Source organism: Eleutherodactylus coqui, chromosome 10 (assembly GCF_035609145.1).
Source record: "Eleutherodactylus coqui strain aEleCoq1 chromosome 10, aEleCoq1.hap1, whole genome shotgun sequence".
NCBI lineage: Eukaryota > Metazoa > Chordata > Amphibia > Anura > Eleutherodactylidae > Eleutherodactylus > Eleutherodactylus coqui.
The window spans coordinates 35,540,641-35,567,784 of record NC_089846.1 but is presented as its reverse complement, the minus strand read 5'-3'; the positions used below and the strand labels follow the sequence as shown (position 1 = coordinate 35,567,784).

Below are 27,144 nucleotides of genomic sequence, written 5' to 3'. Positions count from 1 at the left end.
CTCCAGTGAGTGCAGCTCGGTTGACCACTTCCACATCACCTGACCGGTGGCGTTGCACTCACTAGATGTCACTGGGTGCCCGGTGAAAAAGATGATGAAAGCGCAAAGACTTCAAAAGGTGAGGGAGCACGGTATCTTCTGAAGTCACCAGCAGAAGCGCAGCTGATTTTGAGTCAAAATCTACACCGATTGTGCGTATTCTGACCCGGTCTCTTTTGCAGTAATGCTGCAAATTTTGCAGGGGAACTTTTTGCTGCGGAAAATTCTAAGCATTTCCACTATGTGTAAATATAACCTGAGGCTGGGTCCACACGGGGCTGAACTGCTGCTGTATGGCATTCATGCCTAGGTTACTTTGACACCTATCACCTACCTAAATTATTGCAGACCAAGTACACCCCCCTCCCCTCCTCCAATCTTGGCAGCAGTACTCCCTAATGGCAGAATTCTCTTTCAGAAGGATAATGCGCCTTGCCATATTGTAAAAAATTGTTCAGGAATGGCTTGAGAAACACGACAAAGGCCTAGGTGGTGACTTGGCCTCCACCTTTGCTGCTAACATTTTGGTGCCTTGAATCACAGGACACCTTCAGAGGTATCATGGACTTGATGAGTCAAAGCTGTTTTGATGGAAAACTGTATTGCTACACAATATTGTTGTTGTTAGCCGTTTAGTCGTTCACAACCCTCGGCGACCCTAAAGCCGAGCTCCCTCCATGTTTTTCGGTTTTGCACGGCTTCTTTCAGTTGTGTGGTATCCATGTCCGTATCAGCTCTGACAGTATCAGCCGTCGTGTTCTTTGACAGCCAGGTCTTCTTTTGCCACTGATCTGTCCAAGCATTATAGATTTTTCTAGTGACTCTGCTCACATTATCTGTATGTTGCTCTCGTGGTCCAGGGTATACGCATCAACTTTCGCCAGCACCACAGCTCAAACACATCAATCCTCCTATCAGCTTTTTTCGCAGTCCAGCTTTCACATCCATCAATGGCTATTGGGAAAACGGTGGCCTGCACTATCCTGTGTTTAGTTGCTATACCGATATCCCTACTTTTCCAGATTTTGTTCATGCTTAGCATGTAGTTTTAACATTATCACTGATTAGTGTATGCGTTTGGTGCAACACAGCTGCTGTATCTAACCCTAATGTAGGAGAAATGACAATTAAATTATATATACACTGTACGGAGATATTTGACTACTGTAGGTGACAGCATTATGAGGTAACTATATGTGGCTATTTGGTGAGAAATGTATGGCACTATGATGTGGGCAACTTCTTGGATTACCATATGGCGATTGCACAACAACAGTATGTAGGCATTGGATGGCATTACTGTAAATGGGCATGATGAAGAAGGATTTAAGTCTAACTGGGGATTCCTAGGTCCGGTGATTCTAGTGTGATGTCCTCACCTACATGTTTTGTCACATTTTGGTCACTTTGGTATAATACTGAAGCTACCAGTTGTTTCATTAAAATGATCAGAGGTTGGACATTTTTTGTTTTGTTGATACTGAAGCATATCCTAGTGTTTGCAAACAATCCCCCAAAATCCATTTTTATTTGAGTTACTTTACTTATTTTCTATAAAAGCAATTCTAGAAACAGTCATTAGAATTCTTTAAAAAGGCGGTGTTCACATTCATTAAGCATGGACTTGTGTTGGTGAAAAAGACACCTGGCTAGATATGTCCTTATCTTGTTCCAGTCTACAGAGTACAAAATCAATAAGGTTAAATTACATTTTCATCTTACCTCTACACACATTTTTGGTATTTCCATTTGGTTACTGTATAGCACTTTGGTTTTCACACTTGATTAGGTTATTATTGTGTGGTATGCAATACGCTGAAGGTGTTAAAGACCAGTTCCACATGGAAGTTCAATTCACACCGAACATCAGCACTATAAGTTATAGTGTGAATATAAGCGGCTCTCCAGATCTTAGACTACGACATTCCCTTTTAAATTAACCAGAGGGGCACCTACTTATAAGAAACTACAGCTCAGCTTCCACTCAAGTGATAGTCTGTGTCTAAAAAAATGTAATTCCTATTTTGGCCACCATTTGGTTCCTTATTACATCCAAGTAGAAATACATTGGGAAACCTGTTGGCAGCATTGAATCTACACGCGTCGGAATAATTTTGCAATACAAAAAACTTTTTATATATGTGGCATACAATTGCTTTATATGATACATACATCTTGGGACGACCTTTTGGCAATTGCCCATTTAGGACAAATTTATTATTATGCAGGTTTACCATGAATTTAAAGCAATTAATTTATTTGAGACAACCTCTTATGAAGTTGCCAATTAGGTCAAACTTATGGAGTATGGACCTAGATGGCAACCTGGCAAAATGGTTGGAAATGTGCCTAGAGATTGTAAGTAGTAACACAAATTTATACAAGTCACTAGATTTATTTTGCAGTATAAACACCGAACAATCTGCTACAGAATGTGCACCAGTGAGGAATACAATGGCGGAATTCACTGTCTGGTGTCACATCGGAGATAGAACACATTTGACTCCAATTGTTGGTATCTTCCCACAGTACTGTATCTTCTTGCAATGTGCTACTGGTCCGTTCGCCTGTGTGCTTTCTCTATAACACACTGCTGCTTTTCTTTAAAAGACTAATTGCAACTAAATAAGTTGCAGCTTAAGAGGCTTGCACACTATAAGTCTTTTCTTAGTATAACATTTTACTATGTGTCTTTAGTACACACACATTATTATATACATATATACAAATGTGCAGAGATCACAGGGATCAGGACCGCTGCTGCATTCAAAGTCCTTGCTGTGGTGGTGCAGTGAGGAGAAATGGGGATGCATTCTGGACCCCCATGTTAGTGACCAGTGGGGATCTCATCTGTTGGCTCCTCAGCGATCGGACACAGGGGCGTAACTAAAAGCTCAGGGGCCGTGATGCAAAACGTGAACTGGGCCCCCCCCCCCTTTATCTGTATCTGTACCCGTACCCATACCTAAACCATGCTGCACAGAGACATAACTTGAAGCTTTTGAGCCCCAATGCAAAACCTGTTACAGGGCCCCCAACGATAATGCTTTATTCATAGTACTGGGCTTCCTATATAGAGAAGAGAGGCCTTATGGGCCCCCTAAGGCTCCTGGGCCCGGGTGCAACCGCATCCCCTGCACCCTCTATAGTTACGCCCCTGATCGGACATTCATCACCTATCCTGTGGATAGGTGATAAATGTTCGTTGTGGCACAATCCCTTCAGATAATCTCATTCCTTGTGGGTGTAGCAACGGCTTATGACACTTTAGCCTCAATGTTAGTGGCAGCGCCCCAATCACTGGTCTACTGCATGGAGCTTTGGATTTTACATGGATGGATCTAATCTTGCCAGTTTGAGTGTTAGATCTTGATACTTGTGACATGAAATGTATTGGTCCCCAAGTCAAGAAACCTTCACAGGACTTAATTTTGGCTCCTAATATGTCTGTATGGGGTGACTCGGCATGCACAGTTTTCATGATCCCGGGGAGTCCGATTAGTTGGTCCCCGGTAATCATATATTTATCATCTATGTTTTGGGTAGATAATAGAGGATTTTGGTGGAATAAGCCCCTTATCCAAGAGATAAAGAAGAATTCTTGCCCTAATGTTATAAGACAACATGCCCAGCTTTACATGCATTTTATGGGCAGTGTGCCCCTCTATATGGTTTAATAACCCATCACTAATGCAAATCTCAGGCATTCTCCAAGCTAACATATTACCAAGGCCAAGTAATCCCTTCATCGTTTCACTGTCAGAGGCGAGTGTTCTACGATGAACCCCGCTAAAAGTGTTAATTACTGTGTACCGGTGACAATGATTCCGACAATCACAGTGACATCAAATGCACTGGCAAATGTTATTTAATGAAGAGTAGCTGGGAAAAAAAAATACATACCTTTCCAACAAAAGAAAAATGAACAAGCAGCGGAAACATATTTTGTATAATAGAAAAAAAGAATGCCTTTTTCAGGTTCCTGACCCCAAAGCTGACCCATAGAGACTTGGTACATCTACCCGACACAGCACCCTGAAAACACCTAACAAATGTGCAAGATTCTATTCATTTCAATAAAAGCCAACATGAAACAGATAAAGAGCTGGATTTTAAGAAACGTGAAATATTTTTTTCTTTTTTTTTTTTTTTTTTAATAGATCAGAGGCCCAGAAAAGCCATGCAAAGCTTGGGAGAAATCCGGCAAGGGCACCAAGGAAACCAGAGTGTAAGGAAGCGCTCACAATGCTCTTGTGTCAGAAATGCATTCTTCACCCGTGTTTCAGAAGGAAGAATCTGAATACGGTGTCATGGCTGTTTAATTCTTGCCGTTCCCTTTGACAGATTATATAACAATGCACACTATACATTTCTTGTAAAGCAGAAAGAAAAGTCTGCGGGGTTTGGATGGAGCAGCGTGTACATCAGCCATATAGAAATTATACAATGAGCTATGAATATTACTGTGAATATATTATTTCGCGGAAGACTATCAAAGTAGCTTACTGTGCTTTCAAAGCAATAATGCCCTAATAGAATTATAATGATAAAGTCCTTCCATTATCATATCGGATTTTTGTAAGTGCCTTAAACGCAGCTATGTTCACAGAGAACGGACTGTGTGGTTTTTTTTCCCACCCTGGTTGAACCAAAATCATTTCACAGTAAGTGAAGAAAATAAGCATTGCCCCTAATTTATGAAAACTGTCTAAAGGGCCTTTTAGATGGAAGCTGATTGAGAACGAATGTCCGTCCAACCGATTTGATTGTGTGAAGGTGTTGTCAATTCCATCTTTTAGGCAGCACATCGTCCTGTGTAAACAGTGATGTGCGGAGGACAACAATGGCGCTGTGTGCCCGAGTGATTGCATGAATGATCGTTCGAGCACAGAGTAGTGCTAACTGTTGCATGTAAATAGAGCTAAAAGAGATCAACTTGCAAAAACACTGCTTGGAACTCTTTTTTTTTTTTTACAGAAAATCTATAATGTAAAAGCAACTTAAGGCCATGTAAAGATTTAATTTTGTCATTATGTTTGTGGCCAGATAGCTCTTGGTGCTTATTAGAGTTGAACGAACATACTCTGGTGAGCTTGATGTTCGTTCGAGTATTAGCGTACTCAGTGGTGCTCGTTACTCAAACGAGCATCAAATCGTGTTCGACACCGCCCCAGCTTTTGGCTCCTCCCTGCCACGGGATCCGGCGTCCCACATACAAAAATGCTCGAGTCTCTCATTGTAGTCAATGGGGTTCGTTACTCGAGTAGAGCTCTCAAATTTTCCGAAAAGCTCGACTCCAATAACGCGGACCCAAGTATTTGAGTGCTCGCTCATCTCTAGTGCTTATATCAAACATATACATAGGCAGCCATTCATCCCACGAAGGGCTATGGAGCGTCTTTTGGCTTTCATAGGGCGTGCATGCATGGACATAACTGTTCAGTAAAAAGAAGAAAAAGTAAGTGCAGTGTGATGCACTTTCCTATACACTATGCCACTGCAAAAACTGGGTGTGGCACATGTAAAAGCTTTATGTCTGGACTGCTGGGCGGCTTTCATATACCCTGAATGTAATGAGGCATGTAACTTTTATAGTCATACAAATGTGTGTGTGTATATATATATATATATATATATATATATATATATATATATATATATATATATATATATATACACATACACATATATATATATATATATATATATATACACACATACACATATATATATATATATATATATATATATATATATATATACACACACACGCATATATATATCAGAAAGTGCATTGCACTGCACTTACAGTTTATTCATAATTTTATATTATATATGCACACAGGGTATATAGATGATGTAAACAATTTTTATGACCTTGACGTGAATCAAAGTAGATAGAAAGACGTCATTTCACATGGTACAAAGTGTAATTGAGATATGGCTCGAGTCTTAAAGGTCACATACGTCGACAGTAGAGCCAGGTGGTATCATCCGCCGTGATTACATGAATTGCTTTATCATCTGGATGTGCCATTTCTTCAATCAACGAGAAAATACTCGAAAAGAAAATCTAAATCTAGGCTGGTAACTTTATCATATCCATTTTTTTCAGGACGACCAGTACCTTCTAACTGAAATCCGTGTTGGTCGGGTTGCGCATTGAGCCAGCAGGGATAACTAGCATTTTAAGTGAAGAGCTCCGAGCCTAAAACATGTAAATTTAAAGGAGGTTTGTTCCCCTGTGGATGATTTAAATGTTAAGTACATCTCCAAGTCGCAGATACACAAAATGGAATCTGAAAACTATTATCTCCGGTCGAAATGAACCTTCAATTTACTTACTGCACAGGAAGGGCAGATTCACTTCATTTTCACTAGCAGCAGGTTACCCTTTCTCTGTATAATAGGCTTCGCATGTGTAATTAACACATAAAGGCTGCTGCTGCCAGCTTTGCTTCAGGTGCATGCTGGTAGGAGTTTTCAGGACAACGGTGTGGGCTGCAATAGCTTTTAACATGGGGTTTGAAGATTAGCTATTCATTGACTGCCTGACAAAGACACGTTAAAAGGGGCGAAGGCCGAGCCCTGCTGTTGGGAGCACAGGTGTGGACAAAGCAAACATGTGGGTCATGTGGCCTGAGGAACACAGAAATTGATAGATAGACGGCATCAATAGACTCCTACAGGCTGGATTTTATCCTGCATATTTGAAGAATAAAATTGCTACATGAAATTGCTAATATAAGTATGATTGTGAAACCCGTAATTATGGGGATGGCTCTAATTGTGCTTTTAAAAAACAAATGATTATCTTTTGCAGGGCTCGAACTTTAATTAAGCTTGTAATTGCACGCGTGGTAATTGTCTGATACGTATATTTAACACCAATTTATTTACAATTCTGCACAAGTCGGTGGCACCTATTTTGTATTTGACTGTGTGAAGGATGTGATGAAGCTGTGAGAGGAGGGAGGGACACGGCTCGCTAGGACAATGAGCTGGAAGAAGACCATTAGCACAAGCAATAGGCCCCGCGCCAGTGCTCGCAGGGTTAAATTCATACGCAGTGCGGGCCAGGCTTACATTCACATTTTCTCATTCAGTAATCTACTAATTCATTTTTTGTGGATTTCCAAGTAAAATAGTGAAAGGAATAAAACCGAACCGTGAAATGCGATGTGTCGCGTTACCTTAACAATATGCTTTGTGGTTTGCTGATTGAGTTCCACAACCCGCCGTTTTAGGGCTCACTCATACGTGTGTAATAAACGGTGCTAAAAGTCCAAAGATTGGGCCATTCCACCTGTGGTTTTTTTCCCCACAAGTGTAGTCCAAAAAAACCCAAAAAAACGCAGCATGTCCTATGTTGGTGCATAATACACACCAATATAGGCCATGGGGATTTAACATACACAGCAAATCCGCATGTACGTGCATATTTGCTGTGTACAGCACATTTTATGCGGCTAGCTTTAAACAAGCGTACGCGCAATTATGCACGCCTCAGAACAATATATTCGTGCAATGAATGATACTTCTTGTGTGCGTATCGGCGTATGCTACCGTACTTTTCTTGCCCGCAGGACTCAGACACACTGATTGAAATGATAATTCTTCTAATGAGTCCCAGATGTGTTCTTTTTCCAGCGGAATTCCACAATGTTCCAAGCATCACCTTGCATATTATGCCAGCATTTGCGCACCTCGATTGACCCCAATGGGGAACTTTGGTGGAAAAATACACAAAAAAAACAGATGATGTTCTATATTTTTTTTTTGTGCAACCGAAATGTGCACACAAACTACAGAAATGGTCAATGGGTCAATTTTCTCATGCACAAATATGTACGCAGATACATGTGAAGCCAGCCTAATACGTGGGGCACATATGCCCGTGTGAGTGCGCCCTTGGAGTCCAGTTTCTGTCTGAACCTCAAATCATCAATGTCAGGTGCTGAACTATAGCTGGGGACTAAATCATTACAGGATCTAACATATAGTGCCAAAATGATTACAGTGATGTGAAAAAAAGTATTTGGCCCCTCCAGCATGTCTCCTGTTGCTGCATAATGGTCATGAACCATGAGAAAATTCACAACACAACTTATATTTTCACGATCAAACACCCATATCACCCACGAGTAAAAAGTAACGGCCTCTTTAAGGTATGTTCACACAGCTGAATCTGTGGTGGGTTTTTCTGTACAGATTCTACCTGTGGCTGAAATCTACGACTAAGCCGCAAATTTCTACTGTGGCTCCACATGCGCATTCAGCCCTAGTGTATTTATGTTCCACGGTGTGGATTTGAAATCTGTGATGGAAAAATCCACGTCCAGAATACTGAAAAGAATCTTATTTCAATAAATGGGATGTGTATTTAAAGCAGATTTTTTTGTGTGGATTGCCTACCAAAATCTGCCATGTAAACAAACCCTTACATTTAGAGCAAATCTCCTGTCAGGAGCTCAAAATTGATAACTACAGTAAGTCAGCACCTACAGGGAATGATTACCTGCTATTTATTTTCCACAGATCTTCCTTCTTGGTTGCTTTTTAGCTAAAAACTCTATTAGGACACAGCTGTGATCTGTGACTATAGTTCAGCTATAGTGCCTAATCTGAGGTAGTCTGGGACACACCCTCTGTCTGCCTCCTCTGCAGCATAAACCAATGATAAAACAGTGGGTGTGTTCCAGACTACTTCAGATTAGGCAGTGTAGTTAAACTAGAATCACAGCTTTGTCCTAATAGAGTTGTACTGAAAAGCAGCCAATGAACGAGATCCGAGGAAAATAAACAGCAGTTAATCCCTCCAGTAGGGACGGGTTTAAATAGCAGTTTTGACTTAACAAATAGTTGAAGAATTTGTCTTCCGTTACCAAAAACGCAATTGTAAACTATTGATGGCCTATCCTCAGGATAGGCCATCAGTTGTAAATCTGCAGTGCTCTGATGTCCTGGATCCCTGCTGATTAGCTGATCTCTAGGTTTGTGTGTTCATTAGAGATGAGAGAACGTACTCGTTTAGGGCGATTTCACACTCGAGCACCGCTTTTTTTGAGTAACTGACTACTCGGGCGAAAAGATTCGGGGGGCGCTGTGGGGTGGCGTGGTGGAGCGGGGGGTAGTAGCTCTCTCTCTTCCCCCCCCCCCCCCTCTGCAACCCCCTGATCACCCCCGGCGCCCCCCGAATCTTTTCAACCGAGTAGTCAGTTACTCGAAAAAAGCGGTGCTCGAGTGCGAAATCGCCCTAAACGAGTATGTTCGCTCATCTCTAGGGTTCCTGCTTTGGGATGATTTCTACAGCAAGCAGATAGTTCCGTTCTCACTGCAGTGGCCAGGCTTGGCACTACAGGAGAAGTTCCCATTTACTTCACTGAGGACTTGGCCTGCAATACCAAGCCTGACCACTGCAGTGAGAATGAAGCTGTCTGCTTCTTTCTGGAAATCAGCTCAGAGAACAGTTGATCAGTGCTAGTCCCAGGTGGCAGAACCTACTATCAATGGCCTATCCTGAGGAAGGGCCATCGATTGCAAACAATCTGACAACCCTTTTAAATTCTTACCATAGCTGCATATTAGTCTTTCTCATGGAAGATTTTAGTCTCCATTTTTCTTGAATTTCCATTTAATGAGACACATTGGTAGGTTTGTATGTGAGAACTGCCTATTCCACATAAAGAACGGATAAGAAAATAGTTGTTGAAATAGATCAGCCTGGAAATAGTTACAGAGCCATTTCTAAAGCTTCTCAGAAGAGCAGCATTGGCCTATCCAGGAGCAGCGTGAAGTGCCTCAGACTACACAGTGCTCAGTGTGTATCGGGTGGTCTGGGAAGCACTGCGGCCATCTTAGATGACGAAAGGGCCTGGAAATCGGTCGAACCACAGCAGAGGGGGACACATGAAAGGCACCAGGTATTACTATTCATTTTCCCCCATCTAATGTCAAGTTTTGTCCCTGTACTGTAGGGTTAAAGAGGTTCTCCAGTATTATTTTTCCAAGCATGCCCTCCTCCAAAACCAGCACCACAGCTTGTGGCCGGTGTGCCTTGTGTTCACAGGTTGTGTCTGTCATTGTAGCTCAGCTCTATTAAAGCAAATGGAGCCTAAATACTGCAATTATTCTGCATGCCACTGATTTTGGAAGAACGTAGCCATGTTCTTCTTATTCTGTACAAGCCCTTTATAAAATCAAATGGCGATAACTTGGATGAGTGGTGAATCTTTCTAGAAAAATCACTCCTAAAGCACAGTCCTAGGAAATCATAGAACACCCAGAAAATTAATTATGGTTGTCACAGGTATCATTACTAAAACTACTTTTTAATGGGGCTCAGGATAGAAGATTCTTCCCATTAACAGCCATGACCAAAAACCTTTTATTCAGCTGAGCGACCATGGTCAGGCCATGTCTGTTTCCTGTTAAACTGGTCATATACATAAAATGAAAGCTGTTGGAACCTACCAATTTTAACAGATTAACATGTATGGGGCGTCCTGACTTTCTGGTTAAACAGATGTCCATGTATAGACTTTGGCCATGGCACACATCGCATGATAAAACATAGTACATTGATAGTATTACCCAATAGTACATTTCCGGGCAAAAACTATTTGTGACCTATTAGTGGGATAGGTCATTAATAGTTAATTGCTGGGGTCGTGCCACTCAGGATTGCCAGTGATTAGGTTACTGCCCATCCCGTTATTAGAGCAGTGGGGCTGGACGTAGTCATCGGGGACAGGTGCCATAGCCTCTAATACTTCCACATCGATCCAAGAGGCGGAAGTGGTGAAGTGTAATAACCAGTTCCAGATTCGATTGATTTCAAGGGCACTTCCGGTTCCATCCCCTGTAACACTCACTGTCAATGTAGTGGGCCAGGCCATCACCTGATCGTGGCGGGTCCCTGGTAATTAGAAATTGATGACCCATCCTGAGGCCAGGTAATCAATAGTTTTTGCCCAGAAAACCTCTAACATAAGTGAATGTAGTTGCATTGCAAGTTGTTGTTACCAGATAGTTGTGCAAAATCCAAACTGTCTGCATTTCCGTTGATTGTTGGGTCACGGTAGCATGCAGGTTGCAAACAAGTACATTCAGGAACATAAAATGTTGACGTACTGTAGCACCGGCATACTGTGATCTTGCCTCACGCAATGTGTGTTATAGCCAAATTTGCTGTATAGCCCTAGCCTAAATAATACCAATACACAGGCCCAACTAATAAGCTGACTTTAATGCACCGTCAACTTTCTTTTTTGTACATCATGGCAGACAATTCTATTCTAATGTGTCAAAATCCACACAAATCTGATGAAAAAGCTACTGTAAGCAAAGCCAATTGCTGGCAGCTGCAGGGCCTGTAAAGTTTATGTGGTATCATGTGTGGTCTGTGAATGTCTCCCCCAGGAATCAATGTGCATCCAATGTTGGACAATGATAAACGAGTCAATGTTCACTCAGTCCCTGCCAAAATAGTAAGCACTGTGTATGTCAGTAGGAATTCGAGGCTCAGGATGGCAGTGCAAGCTCATGAAAGACTACAACATAAAGTTACTGGACTTCTCCGCAACCAATCTAATGTGAATTAATTACATGCTAGATATTCTTACTGCATGTACTTCTCTCTAAAGAGTGACAGCACACATGTGCATCTCCGAGAGCCCCATGACCCCCAGCTATCACTTGGCTTCAGATGATCCTTAGGATAGGTTCATCACGGAGAATCGTGGCATGCCGCAATTTTTATACACGAGCGAGAAAATCACCGCGATTTTCTGCCCGTGTACATCGGGCTGCGCTTTCCATAGTTATCCTATGGAAAGCGTCCATTGCTAACCCGCATGCGGATTATCGTTCTGATTGTTCAAAACCCCTCACCCCCGCGGGGTTTTGAATGATAACCATCCCATGTAAAAGCATGCTGAAGCTGAATGACTGGACTGGCTTAAAATCCTGAGGGACTATCATTCAGTGTAAACAGAGGCCGTTCAGTACTGAACAGCTGCTGCTTACTGTGAATGGAGAGGGGCGAGAGAAGAGCGGTGAGAGAACTCTCCTCTGTCAGCTGTCAGCGATACTCGCTCCTGTGTAACGGCACGGGAGCGAGTATACACAGGGACGAGTGTAGGGCATCGTTTGCCCAACACCCCTCCTGTGTAAAAGGGCCTTTACAGAGCATGCCCATAACACTCTACCATAGAAGTCAATAAGCCCCTTCCAGTCTATTGCATCTATGGTCCATGTGTTACTGTTCTCTAATGTTAACAGAACAAAAGCCATTGTAAAGTAATTGAAAGGGTAAGGGTGTTTTCACATCTGCGCTGGGGACTCCGCTCTCCTGCTCTGTTCAGGGACCAGAAAAGGGAAATCCCAGTGGCCGGACGGTTGTATCTCTGGATGAAACCGAACAGCGCCGGACGGACTCCATTGGCTATAATGCGGTCCGCCCTCTTTCTGCCCAGAAGCCCAGCCTTTGGACGTAAGGAAAAGCGCTAGTATTTTGAGCTGGATCTGCGCCCAGATGTGAAACCGGCCTAAACAGACAGTAGTACAGCAAGTTAACATAACATTTGCTACATTTGGCGTTTATTATCCACACGACTTGCCACTTGTACAGTTCCTGTTCTATCTACTTCTAACGCCTAATCAATAGATCCCGATTTCCCATGACTCCCGCCCTTTCCGCCCCTTATTGCATTAATTTTCCTCATTGTCTGCTATGACCATCGCCTTCCATATGAGGACACATACTACAGATAGTAACATTCCCTTTGCCAATAATGTTTTGACGAAAAAACAAAAGTATTAATTAGCAACTTTCTCTTAATATAAAGTCTGAAGACAACATGAATCACAACTTCAACAGAAATTCTGTTAGAATTGTAAAGTTTTTTTACTTAAAAGAAACATACAGCGAATTCACAAAGGAGTTAATATAAAAAAAAAAAACTAGAAAAAACACACATTTGGGTCTCCAAGCAAACATTTTTTCTCATGCAGCATCATTAGTGTAAAAGTTAAAAGCACAAACAGAGCAGTGGGAGAACCTTCCACTGTTTTCCATGTCTCCCACAGTGCGGCTTCCTTAGTAACTTAATTATAAAATGTGATGAGGCATCAGCTCGCGTAGGACAGAGCGCAGTGCGGACTTTCTCACTGGAGGATAAGGAGCTACAGGCTCAAGGAATCCTGCAGCGTCTGTTTGACTTATGTGCCTCCTCTCCGTTGTGATGATGCTACTATACACAGCAATTAAGCTCATTAAAAGCACACACAATTAAAAGCATCGCTGTCCGAATCCGTACACATGTTTGCTGTATATAAAGGTCCATAAAACTTTACTACGGCATCTACTACTAAAGCCAGGAGACTCATAAGAAGTGATTTATAGGAGATGCTATAGCTCACTGTCTGGATCCACATCCACTCTCCATTTTGCAAGGTTGGCATTTCTCATCATCAATGGCCGGGTGGTTATTTTTATGGAGAAATGCTTGTGCAAATCTCCAATGAATGCCTGAGAATAGAGCACAAATTTCTTCTGTGTTCATTGCTGCCTTCTGCTGATTACTGTAGCTTGTATAACTTGTCACTACAGGCAGGTAGGTCTGCCACATTAACTTGACAAAATGTAAAAAGGTTGACCAGCTTTAAAGGAGCACTAACATTTCAGACATCATCTTCTCATCTAGTAGCTTATGTTAGTCTCAACATTTCTCTAATATACTTGCATTAAAAACTTTGTTGCTTTACCACTGTAAATTACGTTTGAATTGGCTGCCACTACGGGTCGCCATTCCAGCTTCTCTGCAATCCACTCTCCTCTGTCATTAGGTACGGAGCTTCCATAGTAACAATGACACAGTGATGTTTCCATAGCAGCAGGGGGAGGAGGCATAAGCAGCACCCATGCACTCATAGGCTGCAGACTGACAGATCTGCAGACACTGTGATACTGATCTCCGCAGTCTATGCCTTTCTTGCTGTTACAGCGTATGTGTGTGCGCACACATTTTAGGTGGTTTATTAACCATTTGGCTAGAATTTCTCTAAATGTCTGATTGTCCTGGCAAAGCAGAAGGGTGGGCATTCAGATACTGCCTCGCTGTGGATTGAACCAGAGAGTGCAATGCAGCATGGTAAGTAAGGGTAAGGACATCAGGACAGTGTACTACTGGCAGAATGGTAGGCTTGCTTCATTCACCCTCCCTAAAAGTAGATTGCAAACAGCAGAGCAGCAAAAAAACAGAGAAGAGTACCTGAAAATCACAACTTACATACATGAAACATGGTACAAAGCATAGCAAAAGATGGTGTATTTTAGAGAACTTATGGCAAACTCAAATACACTTTAAACTACTGATGATCTATACCCAGGTTAAGCAGTAAATGGTAGATTAGTGTTCAGCTGTCTGCCAGGCCAGTACAATCATGCCTGGAGCTGATCTGTGCAGGAAGCAGACAGCTCTGTTCCTACTCTAGTGGCCTGACTTGGTATTATAGTCAAATTTTCTATTCACTTTAATGGGTATTTTGCCTCTAATACCAAGTCAGGCCATTGCAGTGGGAATGAAGCCATGTGTTTTCACTACACATCAGCTATGTGTATGAGTGCACAAGCCTGGCTGACAGCTGATCAGCAGGGGTTCCGGACAGCGAACTTCTATATATCTACTATTTATGACTTAAGGCCCATTTAAACAGAGCGATGGTCACTCAAACGGCACTTTGAGTGACAGTTTTGAGTGCTCATCTTTACATAACTCTAAGTAGCTAATTAGCTACTTAAGAGTTATGCAGGCAGAGCAGAATACTGCAGTGATAGCTCAGAGAACAATGCAGCTGTTTTGAATATGCAAACAAGAGTTGGCAATAGATGAGAATTGACAGTAAAAAAGAAGGGATACTATTGACCACATGTATCAAAGCTCAAGGCCTGTGGGCCAAATTCGATCCTCCATGTCATTTTGTATGTTCTGTGAGGTCCAGGCGCAGAAGGACTGGCTCTTTCCCCGGAGGACACAGACAGCGCTTGGCAGAAGGCTCAGCTTCACCACAGGGAGTGGGTGCTATCTTGTATTCTGAGCTCTGGTGCGCAAACCTACCCCGCTCTGTTCAACAACTCACAGGTGGTGGTACAGCTCTACCAGCCCTACCCAAGCACCCTCCAAGGTAGAAAGCTTGGTGCTAAAGAGGTGGAAGGGGCTGGCTATTATCTAACCTGGTCCTAAAGTACAGCTTGGCCTTGTACTGACCAAATGGCGCACCCTAACATCTCTGATAAACTTTTTAAAAAACCTGAATTAAAAAAAACTATGTATGTCTGCCAAAACATTACATCTTAACCATACAGTTAAATACATTTGGAAGGTTTGCTTGCATTTTGTTTTGTAGGTGTTATTTTCAGAACATGATCAATGAATGAGGATGGTTTGTGATATGGTGTCTCAGGATATTTAACAATATGTTAAGGAGTAATTACATTCATACAGTCTTACAATTACAAATGGCTCTTTGAAGGAAACCATAATGCTGATGCGGCCCTTGGTGAAAATGAGTTTGACACCCCTGATATAGACCAGCGGTCCCCAACCATTGGCTAATGAGCACATTTGGTTTGTGACTGCTATGTGGCTTGCCATAGGAGCTCTGTCATCTACAACATACGTTCACATTAACAATATTAGCAGCATATCCTATACCCAGAACCGCGGTAATTTGGCGGTATAATACTGCTGTGTCACATTTCACACAAATATCAATTCGTGAAATGAAACTGGGAAACACTTAACAGCTCTATTAATGCTGGGGGGCACTTTAGGGGATCTCTGCTCTGGCACAGTTATTTTGGAGGCACTACCTAGGCACTATTAATTTTGGGTGCACAATTGAATCTCTATGCTCGGTTTAGTTATTTTGGGGGACACTGTTGGGAAACTGCTTGGCACTACAAGGGCAGTCAAGTTGGCAAATTTATTTTGAAGGATACTATGTGTGCACTTACTGTTGGGGATAAGATTCTAGGCAATATGGGGCATCCTGACAGGTACAATTATTTTGTAGTCACTATTAGGGATTCCACTTCCATAAAATATCCTGTGAATCAATGTCTCGTTTTAGACCACATCTGGTTGTTAAAAGGGGTATTCCAGGCCTTAATATTTTTCTCTATTGATGACAAACAAGGCTCCATTGCTCGGAGCCATGCCAAATAGCTGATTCTTGGGGCCACCGTCATTGCGGAGGAAGTGCCGCAATGGGTGTTGCCCCTGCAACACCAACCTTGGCCATTGTGCTATGGGCAGCGCTTTCTGCTTCCTACGCTGACTACAGTGAAAGTAGCCACAGAATCTACTGATCGGCAGGAAATTAAGCAGTGGGTCCCTGCCAGTCATCAATAGAAAAAATAAAAAAAGTCCCAGAATACAACTTTAACTAACCAGAAAAACTCCTATGCAGATATATCTTTGCCTCATTAGATCACAAACGTTTTAGCATATATAAAATGTCACTGGAATACGGAAAATCCTCAGAGAAAATCTGCAAAAAGTTATCAAGCATTTAGGTAAAGAAAAACAGATTTTACACCTTTCCAAAAGGACAGAAATTGTCCCTTAAGTGTCACAAGCATACACGGTTTGTGGAAAACAAACAAGAATTTAGAAGGAGTTGTCATTTTGCTACAACACTTGGCATGTAGTTACATCGCAAGTAGATATGCAAACGATTAGAGTTTTGGTGTGATTGGATGAATGGTCTTGCCATTGGAAGACCTAGAAGTGGTTCCACCCTTTGCCCATAAAAAGGCTCTCAGAGGTTACTTGTATGTAGTGGACCACTTTTTCCGCTTATGTAGATCTTGTTGACCACTAGACATGTGTCTACGACGCAATGAGAGATATTTCACCCAGTTAACAGTTTTGAGAGGAGGCGCATTATTGGAAGCTGGGTTGTCGTATTGACAAATTGCACGCCACCTGGCACCATCGTTACAGGTCCCTGTGTCTTTTGGAACCATTTTCAGGAGCTTGCCTGAAGGACATTTGGTCTCATGGTGCCCATTATGTGTACTGCCTTTGAAACCCACCCACCATCTCCTCTGTTTGCAGTGGTGTCGGGAACGATGAAAATGGACTGCTACAGAGTGGAACTGGATAGTCTTCAGTGACGAATCCAGGTTTAGTTTGGACACTAACAACGGCCATGTTTGGATTTGGAAACTTAGTGGTGAGTGCCTCCATCCTCCTTTGCTGTGGAACGGCACACTGCCCCCACTGGTGGTGTGATGGTCTGGGGGACGTCGCATACAACAGTCAGCCACCCCTAGTAGTGGTAAGGGACAACAACAGCTCAGCGATATATTTTTTTGCAAATAGAACGTGTATGAGACCATCTGGGATGCCAATTTCGACATCCTATGAGCTTGCATGATTAAGAGACTCAGTTACAGCAAATGGGACTGATATGCTGCAGGATACCATACAGAGCCTGTAGGCTTCCATGCCTACCCGTATCACATCTTACATCCAAGCTAGAGGTGACCCAATAGGGGTACTAGAGCCTCCATGCCAGCCCGTATCACATCTTACATCCAAGCTAGGGGTGACCCAATAGGGTACTAGAGCCTCCATGCCCGCCCGTATCACATCTTGTATCCAAGCTAGAGGCGACTAACAGGGTACTAGAGCCTCCCTTCAAGGGTTCAGTTTTCTGCACAAAATTATCCTTTTGCCCTGATATTGTAATCACTTGCTTATATCAACGTTACAATCATATCAATTGTGATAACATCTTCTAGGGTATGGATTTTTTTTCTTTTTTACAATGAGTGTATATTTATATAAAAATCATATCCTGTATTGTAATATACCAAACCACTCCTGGGAATTTACACCTCTGCACACTGAACACCTGATGTAGATCAATAACCCGCTTTAGAAATGCAGACTCACCAGCAGTAGTCCAACAGGTGTGGAGGAAGAACGGGGATGTAAACATGTTGCCAGTACATTGGAAATAACATGGCAGATGATCCATGGATGCAGGCAGTCAGCTGCAAGAATACAAAAATGCTCAATCAATAGCAGTAACATAATGCAATTCATGGACACCACATTAAAAAGAAATATAATGGATGAATTATCTATATTCTTTCATTTTCCTTATAACTCAAAAAAACACTTTAGAAAATCACATTTCTTAAGGCCATTGGTCTAGTTTGTTATTGCTACATCCATCTCTGTTTAGACTGGTATCATGACTACCATTGTTACAGAAGCCACAATGGATGGGATAGATGTGCCACGGTTTTAGCATATTCAATTGACTTTTAATGAATCAATCAAATTTCTGTCTATTTACCAAGTGGAACAGTATGCCTCATTATTCCGACAGGAGAAAGCAATAGAAAGGACCAAACGTTCATGCCAATTGCCTTATTGGCACATGCTGGTTCTTGAGTGACATGAAACAAGTGAAACCAACACAAAACTAGTATGCTGCTCCAAAATCTGTGTCCACCAAGAAGTAATGCCAAAGTTTTTAACCGACCATCAAAACAGCCTGCAGCACAGTTAACTCTCATTGACTTCAATCAATCCTGATAGAATGAATTACACAGGCATTTTCTGTAATGAAGAACAAAGTAAATATACGAGTACGTACACTGAATGATCGCTGCATTGGAACCAACTACTCATAACAGGTTGGTGCACCTTTTTTGGGTAATCATGATGTTTAGATATTAAGGAACAATTTCACATGGTGGCAAATATCCTCCAACTTGACCCATGCCCGCTGCAGCAGCTCCATCAGTTGGTACACATCTTGCATATAAGTGGAAGCAGATCCCAGCATATTTCAAGTATGTTCAATGGTGTTACAATCCAGTGAGTTTGGGGACCAACACAGTGTGGAGAATTCATTGTCATGTTCCTCCAACCGCTCCCTAGTGATCCGAACTCAATAATGCAGTGTATTGTGCTCTTGAAAGATGGCACTATTGTAAGCAAAGACTTCCTGAAGATATGGCTGCAGATGGTCAGGTAACAGGTCTTTGCAGCGTTAACCATTCAAGGATTGCAGTATGATGCCCAATGGTCCTAGGCTATGCCAGGAAACCACACTGCAGATGGAGACACCGTAACCACCAGCCTATTGAACCCCAATAGTGCACCCATGGGATACAGCTTTGTGTTGTTTATGCCATATGTTGATTTCGCAATCCATCCGATTGAGCAGGAAATGGAACTCATCACTCCAGATGACCTTTTGCCATGTATCCAAGGTTAATTGATGTCTTCTCTAGATGCAGGCAAGGCATTGTCAAGATGACTTGGGATCATCGAATGCAACCTTGTTGGTCTTCGGCTATTGAACCCTAGTCGACACAAGGTATGCTGCATGGCCATTGCGAAAATTTGTTCAACTTTCCCGATGTTGTACTGCTGAGTCATTTGGCTCAATGTGGCATATCGTCGTTGAGATAGCAGACGTGCCACCTGGCACTCACCCCTAGGATCAACCACATGTGGCCTGCTGCTGTGTGACCTATCAGATGTTTATCTATGGATCGAGTCTTGGTACACTCAAATACCTTGGTTCAGCAACAGCCAACAAGTGTGACTGTTTCAGAAGTATTGCCAACACACCTCTGGGCACCAACAATCTGCCCGCAGTCAAAGTCACTTAAGTCACCATGTTTACCCATGACTGCCAAATGCTTCCTTCTGCTGCACAGAGGAGAGGTCAGCACATTGACTGGGAGCAGATTGTGACGCAGCCGTCACATGGTACTGCATAACTGAACACAAGATGATGCGCGCCAGCTGTTCCTAATGCAGCAGTATAAAAGTAAAACAGAAATAAAGCAGTAATAGTTGTCTTAAGAGCTAGGGTCAGTAATATCTGAAATTACCATAGGGAGGAGTTCCATAATCAAAGACAATTTACCATCATGCACCAATCACTACAATAGCAAAGGGATGGATGAGAACTTGGTGTAAGTGCTACTTGCTCACTTAACCCTCAACCATCCTACAAATGCAGCCTCTACTATACTTTGCTTCTAAAGAAACCCTTCTACAAAGTTAGGCTGCCTGTCCACGGGTGGGAGCCGCCGCCCGGCAGCATGATCTACGCTGTCAGCCTATCTGACAGATAGGCTGACAGTGGAGAATCACGGCAATTCGCAGCATGCTGCGATTTGCCGCCCGCGAGTGTAGAATTGCAATGATTCTTGGCTCGTGGACAGGGGGGCGGTGCTTTCCATTGCAACGCTATGGAAAGCGTGCATCGCGTTCCCCACGGCCGGATTATCGCCTGTGGACAGGCAGCCTAAACCTTGTCTGACCTGCTGTATGCTGTTTGAGAACTTGGTTGCATGTTTGCAACATAGACAACAGTTCCAAGAAACGTTGCAAAACATGATACCCAAGTGCTTCATAATAATGGTGCATTAGGTTGCATATCTACATATCAGCATCCAATGTAGAAACAGGTGAAAACGCATTTTTTTCATTAGTGCACTCTTTGTCACACTTTGGATATCTCCTATCTATATTACACTCACTTCCATGCAACACAGCCTCCTGTCTGATACTTATCAGCCACCATCTTGATTTTTAGATTTCTCTTCCTCTATGCTGTACTTAGCAATCCCATGACTCATCAGCACAGCATCACATTACCTGCAAAAGCCAGTACCATCTTCGCCAGCTGGAAGGTCAGTGCAATCATCAATAACAATAATAAATGACAAAAACATTCACTGGTGTACCGGAGTGGAACTTTAATTAAAAGAGGTTTTTAAAACTCGAGTTATACATTGGATATCACATAACCTGTAGTGCACTAAATGACATGGATATTAGGCTAAGTGCAGATACAGTAAACTGGCATAATGAAGTAGGACGAATTTCACCAGAGCGGCTATTTAAGTTAGTGACTGCAAGGCGGCTTTCACTTTGTCTGATCTCCTACATGGCATCTCTAATGCAGACTTGGTCCCACCAGGTTGGACAGTTCCGTTTTCCTGTGCACACTATTTCTGGGACAGAGGGTTTGCCCCTTCGTATTTTGCATTATTCCTTGGATCGGTGTTACTTCGGTGAAATGACAAATTAAGCAAACAGTTTATGTGTGTGTGTGTGTTTACCCGCTCACAATAGAAGGGAGCTGCGTCTGTGGAGGCTTGGGAAGCTTCCAGTTACAAGGTCTTGCCTTCTGCTGAGCACAGTTTGAGTTAAAATAATGCAGCTTGTTCTTTCTGATGAAACATGCAGAGCGTGGTACACATCTTACATCAACTGGCAGCCCACCAGCTTCTTGCATGCACATCCCGTATGTCTCTTTAACACAATACGGAGGAAGCCATGATACATTGCCTTTCTAGTAAAAACTGCATTAATATCCAGACACATAGTATTTGTCATGTACAGAAATATACATAAAGTATAAGAAATAAGTAAAAATATAAAAAGTAAATAAAAATACTTAAAAGGTGTGTTCCAGCCAAGAGCATTTGTCACCTATCCAATGTTTAAAAAAAAACTACTAGATTGGCGAGGGTCCAGCCACTGGGACCATCACCAATCTCCAGTCGCCCGTTCTTTCCCGATGCAATAGTATTTAATGACTAGGAGTAGTTTGAATGGAGTGGTATTCCAGCATGTGCCCCGCCACTTCAATTAAAGCCTATAGCACTGATGGAAATTGCAGAGCCTAGTGGATACAGAATAGATGCTTAAAGGCCCATTAGGTATAATGAAAAAACGTTTGGTACGGTGTTAGCCAGTAGAGCAAAATGTAATTGTTCCCAGCAAGAGAAACCAAGTAATCTTGTGGATATGATACCTTTTACTGGCTAACAAAAATACATGAGGTTATAGCAAGCTTTCGAACCTCTCAGGATTCTTCCTCAGGCATAATGAAATAGATCGGAAGAGGCATGCATATACGAGGGGTTGCTGATAAGTCTTTGGCTTTACCCAGAAAGAAACAAGATAGGAAGATGAAACTTTACATTTATTCCACATCCTCTCCACTGATGTCAACACACTTCTTACAAATCGGTATTCCAGGTTCTGTAAGCCTTGCAAAAAGAAGGATTTCGGTTGTGCCTCAAACCAGTCACCGTAGCAGCCATGGCATCAGAAATGGTGTGAAATTTGGTACCCTTAAGGTGTTTCTTCAGGTTTGGAAACAGGTGATAGTTGGAGGGAGCTAGATCTGGTTAATAAGGTGGGTGGTCAACCAGCTAGAAGCCTTGCTCCACCAGTTTTGCCGTGGTCGCTTGTGCAGTTGTGAGCGGAGGCGTTGTCTTGCAGGAACAAGATTCCTTTGGACAGCTTGCCACACCATTCGGCCTTCAATTGGTCCAAAAGTTCAATATAATACCTTGCATTGATGGTGGAACCATTTTGAAGGTAGTCCACTAGCAGCACACCCTCCTTATCCCAGAACACAGACGTCATCACCTTAGTGGCTGATTTTTGCACCCTGAACTTCTTTGGGCAAGGAGAACCACTGTGCCTTCACTCTTTTGACTGCTCCTTGGTTTCAGGGTCATACAAATAAATCCAGGTCTCATCCATAGTGACCAGTCGATCTAGGACGTTCTTATTGGTCCGGAAACGCTGACAAATGGACCGGGAAGTTTTCACTCGCATGCTTTTCTGATCTGTTGTCAAACATTTGGGGACCCACTTTGCAGATAGCTTCTTCATGTTCAAATGTTCATGGATAATGACACAAACACGTTCACCAGAAATCCCCATGATGTCTGCTATTCCTTTAGCTGAAATTGGCCGATTCTCCAGTATGAGGTTGTGCACAGCATCAATGATCTCCGGAACAACAACCTCTCTCGGTTGTCCAGGATGTTCCTCATCATTGGCACTGAAGTGGCCCGCTTTAAATTTGGCAACCCAGTTCTTAACTGTAGAATATGAAGGGCATTGATCCCCCAAGGTTTGCGACATATCACCATGAATATCCTTTGCAGACTTTCCTTGCAGAAACAAGAATTTTATCACTCCTCTGCGCTCATTTGCTGTGAATATCGCCTTAGACTCCACCATTTTGTTTTCCTGCATGCCTAGATCACTGTTGCTATAAGCTACAAACACAAAATTTTGAAAACATATATTAGACACATAAGGTGTTCATGTGATGTAACATTCGTTATCATAGAAACAAAAAAAGAACGCAAAGCCAAAGACTTATCAGCACCCCTTTGTATATACAAGTACTTATAACAAGGCACAGACACAGATGTCATTAATTTGCACTTAAAAGAATTCAACATTAGGATGAGTAGAGAAATAAATAAGTACTTAAATAGTCCACTGGTAAAGATGTGAATATTTTATGGTCTCTGAATTAGTGTTAGGGGGTCACCAGGCCTATAAGATCCCGGGGACATTCACATGTTCGACGTCCGTTGTTGTGTACCTGATCCTGTGCAGTAAATGTTCTGTTGGAGGACTTTATGTTGTAGAAACTGGACAAAAACTGAAAGTGAGGATGAGATCTCATTGCCACACAAAGAAAGAAAAGCAGAATTACCTGTGGTCAAGTACATTTCTAGTCACAGACACAACACAGCACACATGAATTTCACCATATTAAAAGACAATTTCAAGTCACAAAGCCATAAAAGAATTTGAGAGTACAAATTTATAACAGCTTTTGACACTTTCAACAGAGGCTTAAATTCTTCAGGAGGATTCATGAGTGACTGGGAAGTATGAGAACTCTATACAGAGATAACACATAGACCTGGTGACCCCCTAACACTAATTCAGAGACCATAAAACCTTGACATCTTTACCAGTAGACTATTAATGTATGTATTTATTTCTCTACTCATTCTGTTGTGGCATTTTTAAATGCAAATTAATGACATCCATGTCTGTGCCTTGTCATAAGTACGTGTGTATATATGCATGCCTCTTCGGATCTATTTAATTATGCCTGAGGAAGAATCCTGAGAGGTCGGAAAGCTTGCTATAACATGTATTTGTGTTAGCCATTAAAAGGTATCATATCTACAAGATTACTTGGTTTCTCTTGCTGGGAACAATCACATAAAGGTCCATTCAGACAGGCCAATTATCGGACATAGAAGTTTACCTGAATGTATGTTTGCCAATAACTGGCCTGTTTGAACATACAAATGGCCAACTCATGAATGGAAAATGCTAGTTTGTCAACTGATCTGCCCGTTTAAATGGGCGCATAAAAATGCTCGCTGGTTGGCTGCGCATCACCTTGTGTAAATGGGGAGATGTGCAGCCAACCAAAGATAGAGGTTTGGGAACAAACAATCATACTGGTTACCGTTCAGCACTGAAAGGCAGATCAACTGCTGTGTGTGAAGATCAGTGAATGAGTGCCAAATGACATGCTTTGTTGACTGACATCAATTACAGCGGGCTAATGTTTAGTCTGTGTAAAAGGGACTTTGGTCTGTAATACTCACAAGTTCACCTAACCATCTGGTTCTAGGATAGGTGGATACCAGGGGCATAAGTATAGGGGATGTGGTTGCACCCAGGCCCAGGACCCTTAGGGGGCTCATAAGGCCTATCTTCTTCATATAGGAAGCCTAGTAGTATGAATAAAGCATTATAGCTGGGAGGCCCTGTTACAGATTTCGCATTGGGGCCCGAATCTTCAATCTATGCCTCTGGTGGATACCATCCATTAGAGCTACAATTACACTTATCTAGGATGTTGACACCCTGAATGGTAAGGCTGCCTTATTACAAATCTACATGGAAGTCTTAAAGCAGTGTTTCTCAACTCCAGTCCTCAGGACCCCCCAACAGGTCAGGTTTTCAGGATTTCCTCAGTATTGCACAGGTGATGTAATTATTGTCAGTGCCTCAGACATTGCCACAGGTGTTCTTACTATAGGAGATCCTGAAAACATGACCTGTTGGGGGGTCCTGAGGACTGGAGTTGAGAAACACTGTCTTAAAGCATACCTAACTTTTCAGAATAAGCTGCCACATATGTACAGTACATGTAGAGGTATGACATTTCTGGCCATTATACGCCTTGTATCCAGTATTTTTCCTCATTTTTCCCTATGTAGGCTGTACATCTGATTCACAATCCTCTCAAGACTGGTGGGAAGAGCCTAGCTACTAAACATGCTCTATGGACTGTATACAGAGAATCGTAGAGCCTGCTTTCTACATGTTTAACCCACACACACAGACATAAAATCATGTTGTGAGACAGTATACAGCAAGACTGAGTAATGGAAATGGGATTTCTATAACTAAACAACAGTAAATAGTGACTTAGGTCCAATGTCCACGGGCGGGTTTGATTTGCAGCACTTGCGAGGGAGATCCACAATTCAAGTTGCCTATAGGGAGACATTGGTGCCCGCAAAGCAGCTAAAAGCTTTGCAGATCGCAGTATGCTCCATGTTTCTGCAGATTCTGCAGGGACGGCTTTCATTGAAGACAATGAAAGCTGTCAGATCTGCAGCACACCTGTGCACATGCCACGAATCAGCGGGAAAGCAGGAGTTTCAAAAAAGAAAAAAAGGCACTGTGCATGCTCGTCGGCTGACGCGCCCGGACACATCCTCCGCGCTGAAGAAATAAGATCCGTCCAGCCCGTGCTGGATCCGGAGAGGTAAGAAACTGTCCTTTTATGTCCATGACCGCGGGCACGCATGAATTCCGCTGCAGGATTCCGCAGTAGAATCTGTGCATGCAAGTGGACATAAGGCCCTAAGGCCTATTTAGACGGGACAAGTGTCGGGCAAATGATGCCAGACACTTGTTCCTGCACATACTAGCTCCCATGCTGCTGCTCACAGCAGGGAGGCTGCAGAAGATGGTGCAAAAACGACAGATGATGAGCAGATCGATGATCGCTCAGTGTAAATAGCAGCCATTCAGTACTAAACGGCCGCTATGTTAAGTAAATGGAGAGGGGCGGGGGAGAGCGAGGAGAGATATCTCCTGCAGCCTCCCCCGCCCCACTGCTGGCCGCTCTGTGAGCAAGCCAGCGATACTAGTTCCCGTGCAAGAGCACAGGAGCGAGGACACACAGGGACGAGTGCCGGGCATCGTTTGCCCGACAATCGTCTGTCTAAATTGACCCTTACTGTTAAGCCTGCAGATATTATCTCTGTGAGTCTCTCCTTCCCTCCTCCCCCTCCCCTCAATACAATTCAATAAGCACAATGACTCCTCCTCCGCCACATCCTGTCTAACATCTCCGATCAATTGAGAGGTGATAGTGTACACCAAATTAGAAGGAAGGGACACAGCACTTCAGAGTGATTTTTCAGAACAAGGACATCATTTTAGTTAAATAAACTAAATAGTCTATAAAATCACTAGCAAAACTGCTATCATATAAGCACAAGTTGTCTGAAAAGTTAGCGACCATTTAAACAGCCCAACACTGACGTCAATGGAACACATTTGGATTTCATTATTTCAAACATATAAAAAAGTTTTTGTATCACATTTCCCAAAAATTACACCTAACGTATCTACAAAACAGAGGTGTACTCAAAAAAAAACCTTACCCTCAAGTAACTCATATGACAAATGGCCAATTGTTATCCACTGACCTCAACTTTAAGTTCTAAGTCCATAAATTAGAAAGCAGAAAACAGTTCAGTCAAATAATAAATTAGCTGAACGCATTGGAGGTCATAGAACGTTCCCGCCCAAGAATGCTGATTATTTTTGAATTTCTAGTCATTCAATGACCACATTGGTATGTGTGCCGTAAGTCACACACATTGCATCAGCCCCCTGTGATATGGTGATTCACTCCAGCCATCAAACTACTAGATCGTTTCGCTAGGCTTACTATGTATATGTACAACATTAGGAAATGACTTAAGATATCATTAACCAATTGGTGAAGAAAAAAAAACCCCATTGATTACTGTATGGAAGAGACGCATCACAGATATGTTCCAGACAACATTAGGGCAGTGTCTCCTGGAAGAGCAATGAGTCATTGAGGAATTTATGAAGCCAAGGGCGCCAACCAACTAACCATTAATCTTCGCAAGGGATGACCGGTATTGAAAATCTGATTGGCAAA

At 42.5% G+C, this 27,144-nt stretch overlaps 1 protein-coding gene across 4 annotated transcripts in view; it reads right to left on the bottom strand.

Moving 5' to 3' along the window:
- Positions 1 to 27,144, bottom strand: part of DENND1A (DENN domain containing 1A) — a 674,161-nt gene that overhangs the window by 329,711 nt on the left and 317,306 nt on the right. For all 4 annotated transcript variants that reach the window (XM_066580802.1, XM_066580803.1, XM_066580804.1 and 1 more), the window contains exon 10: positions 18,006 to 18,106. In XM_066580802.1, coding sequence (XP_066436899.1) covers positions 18,006 to 18,106 — 101 coding nt within the window. The remainder of the gene's footprint in view (positions 1 to 18,005; positions 18,107 to 27,144) is intronic.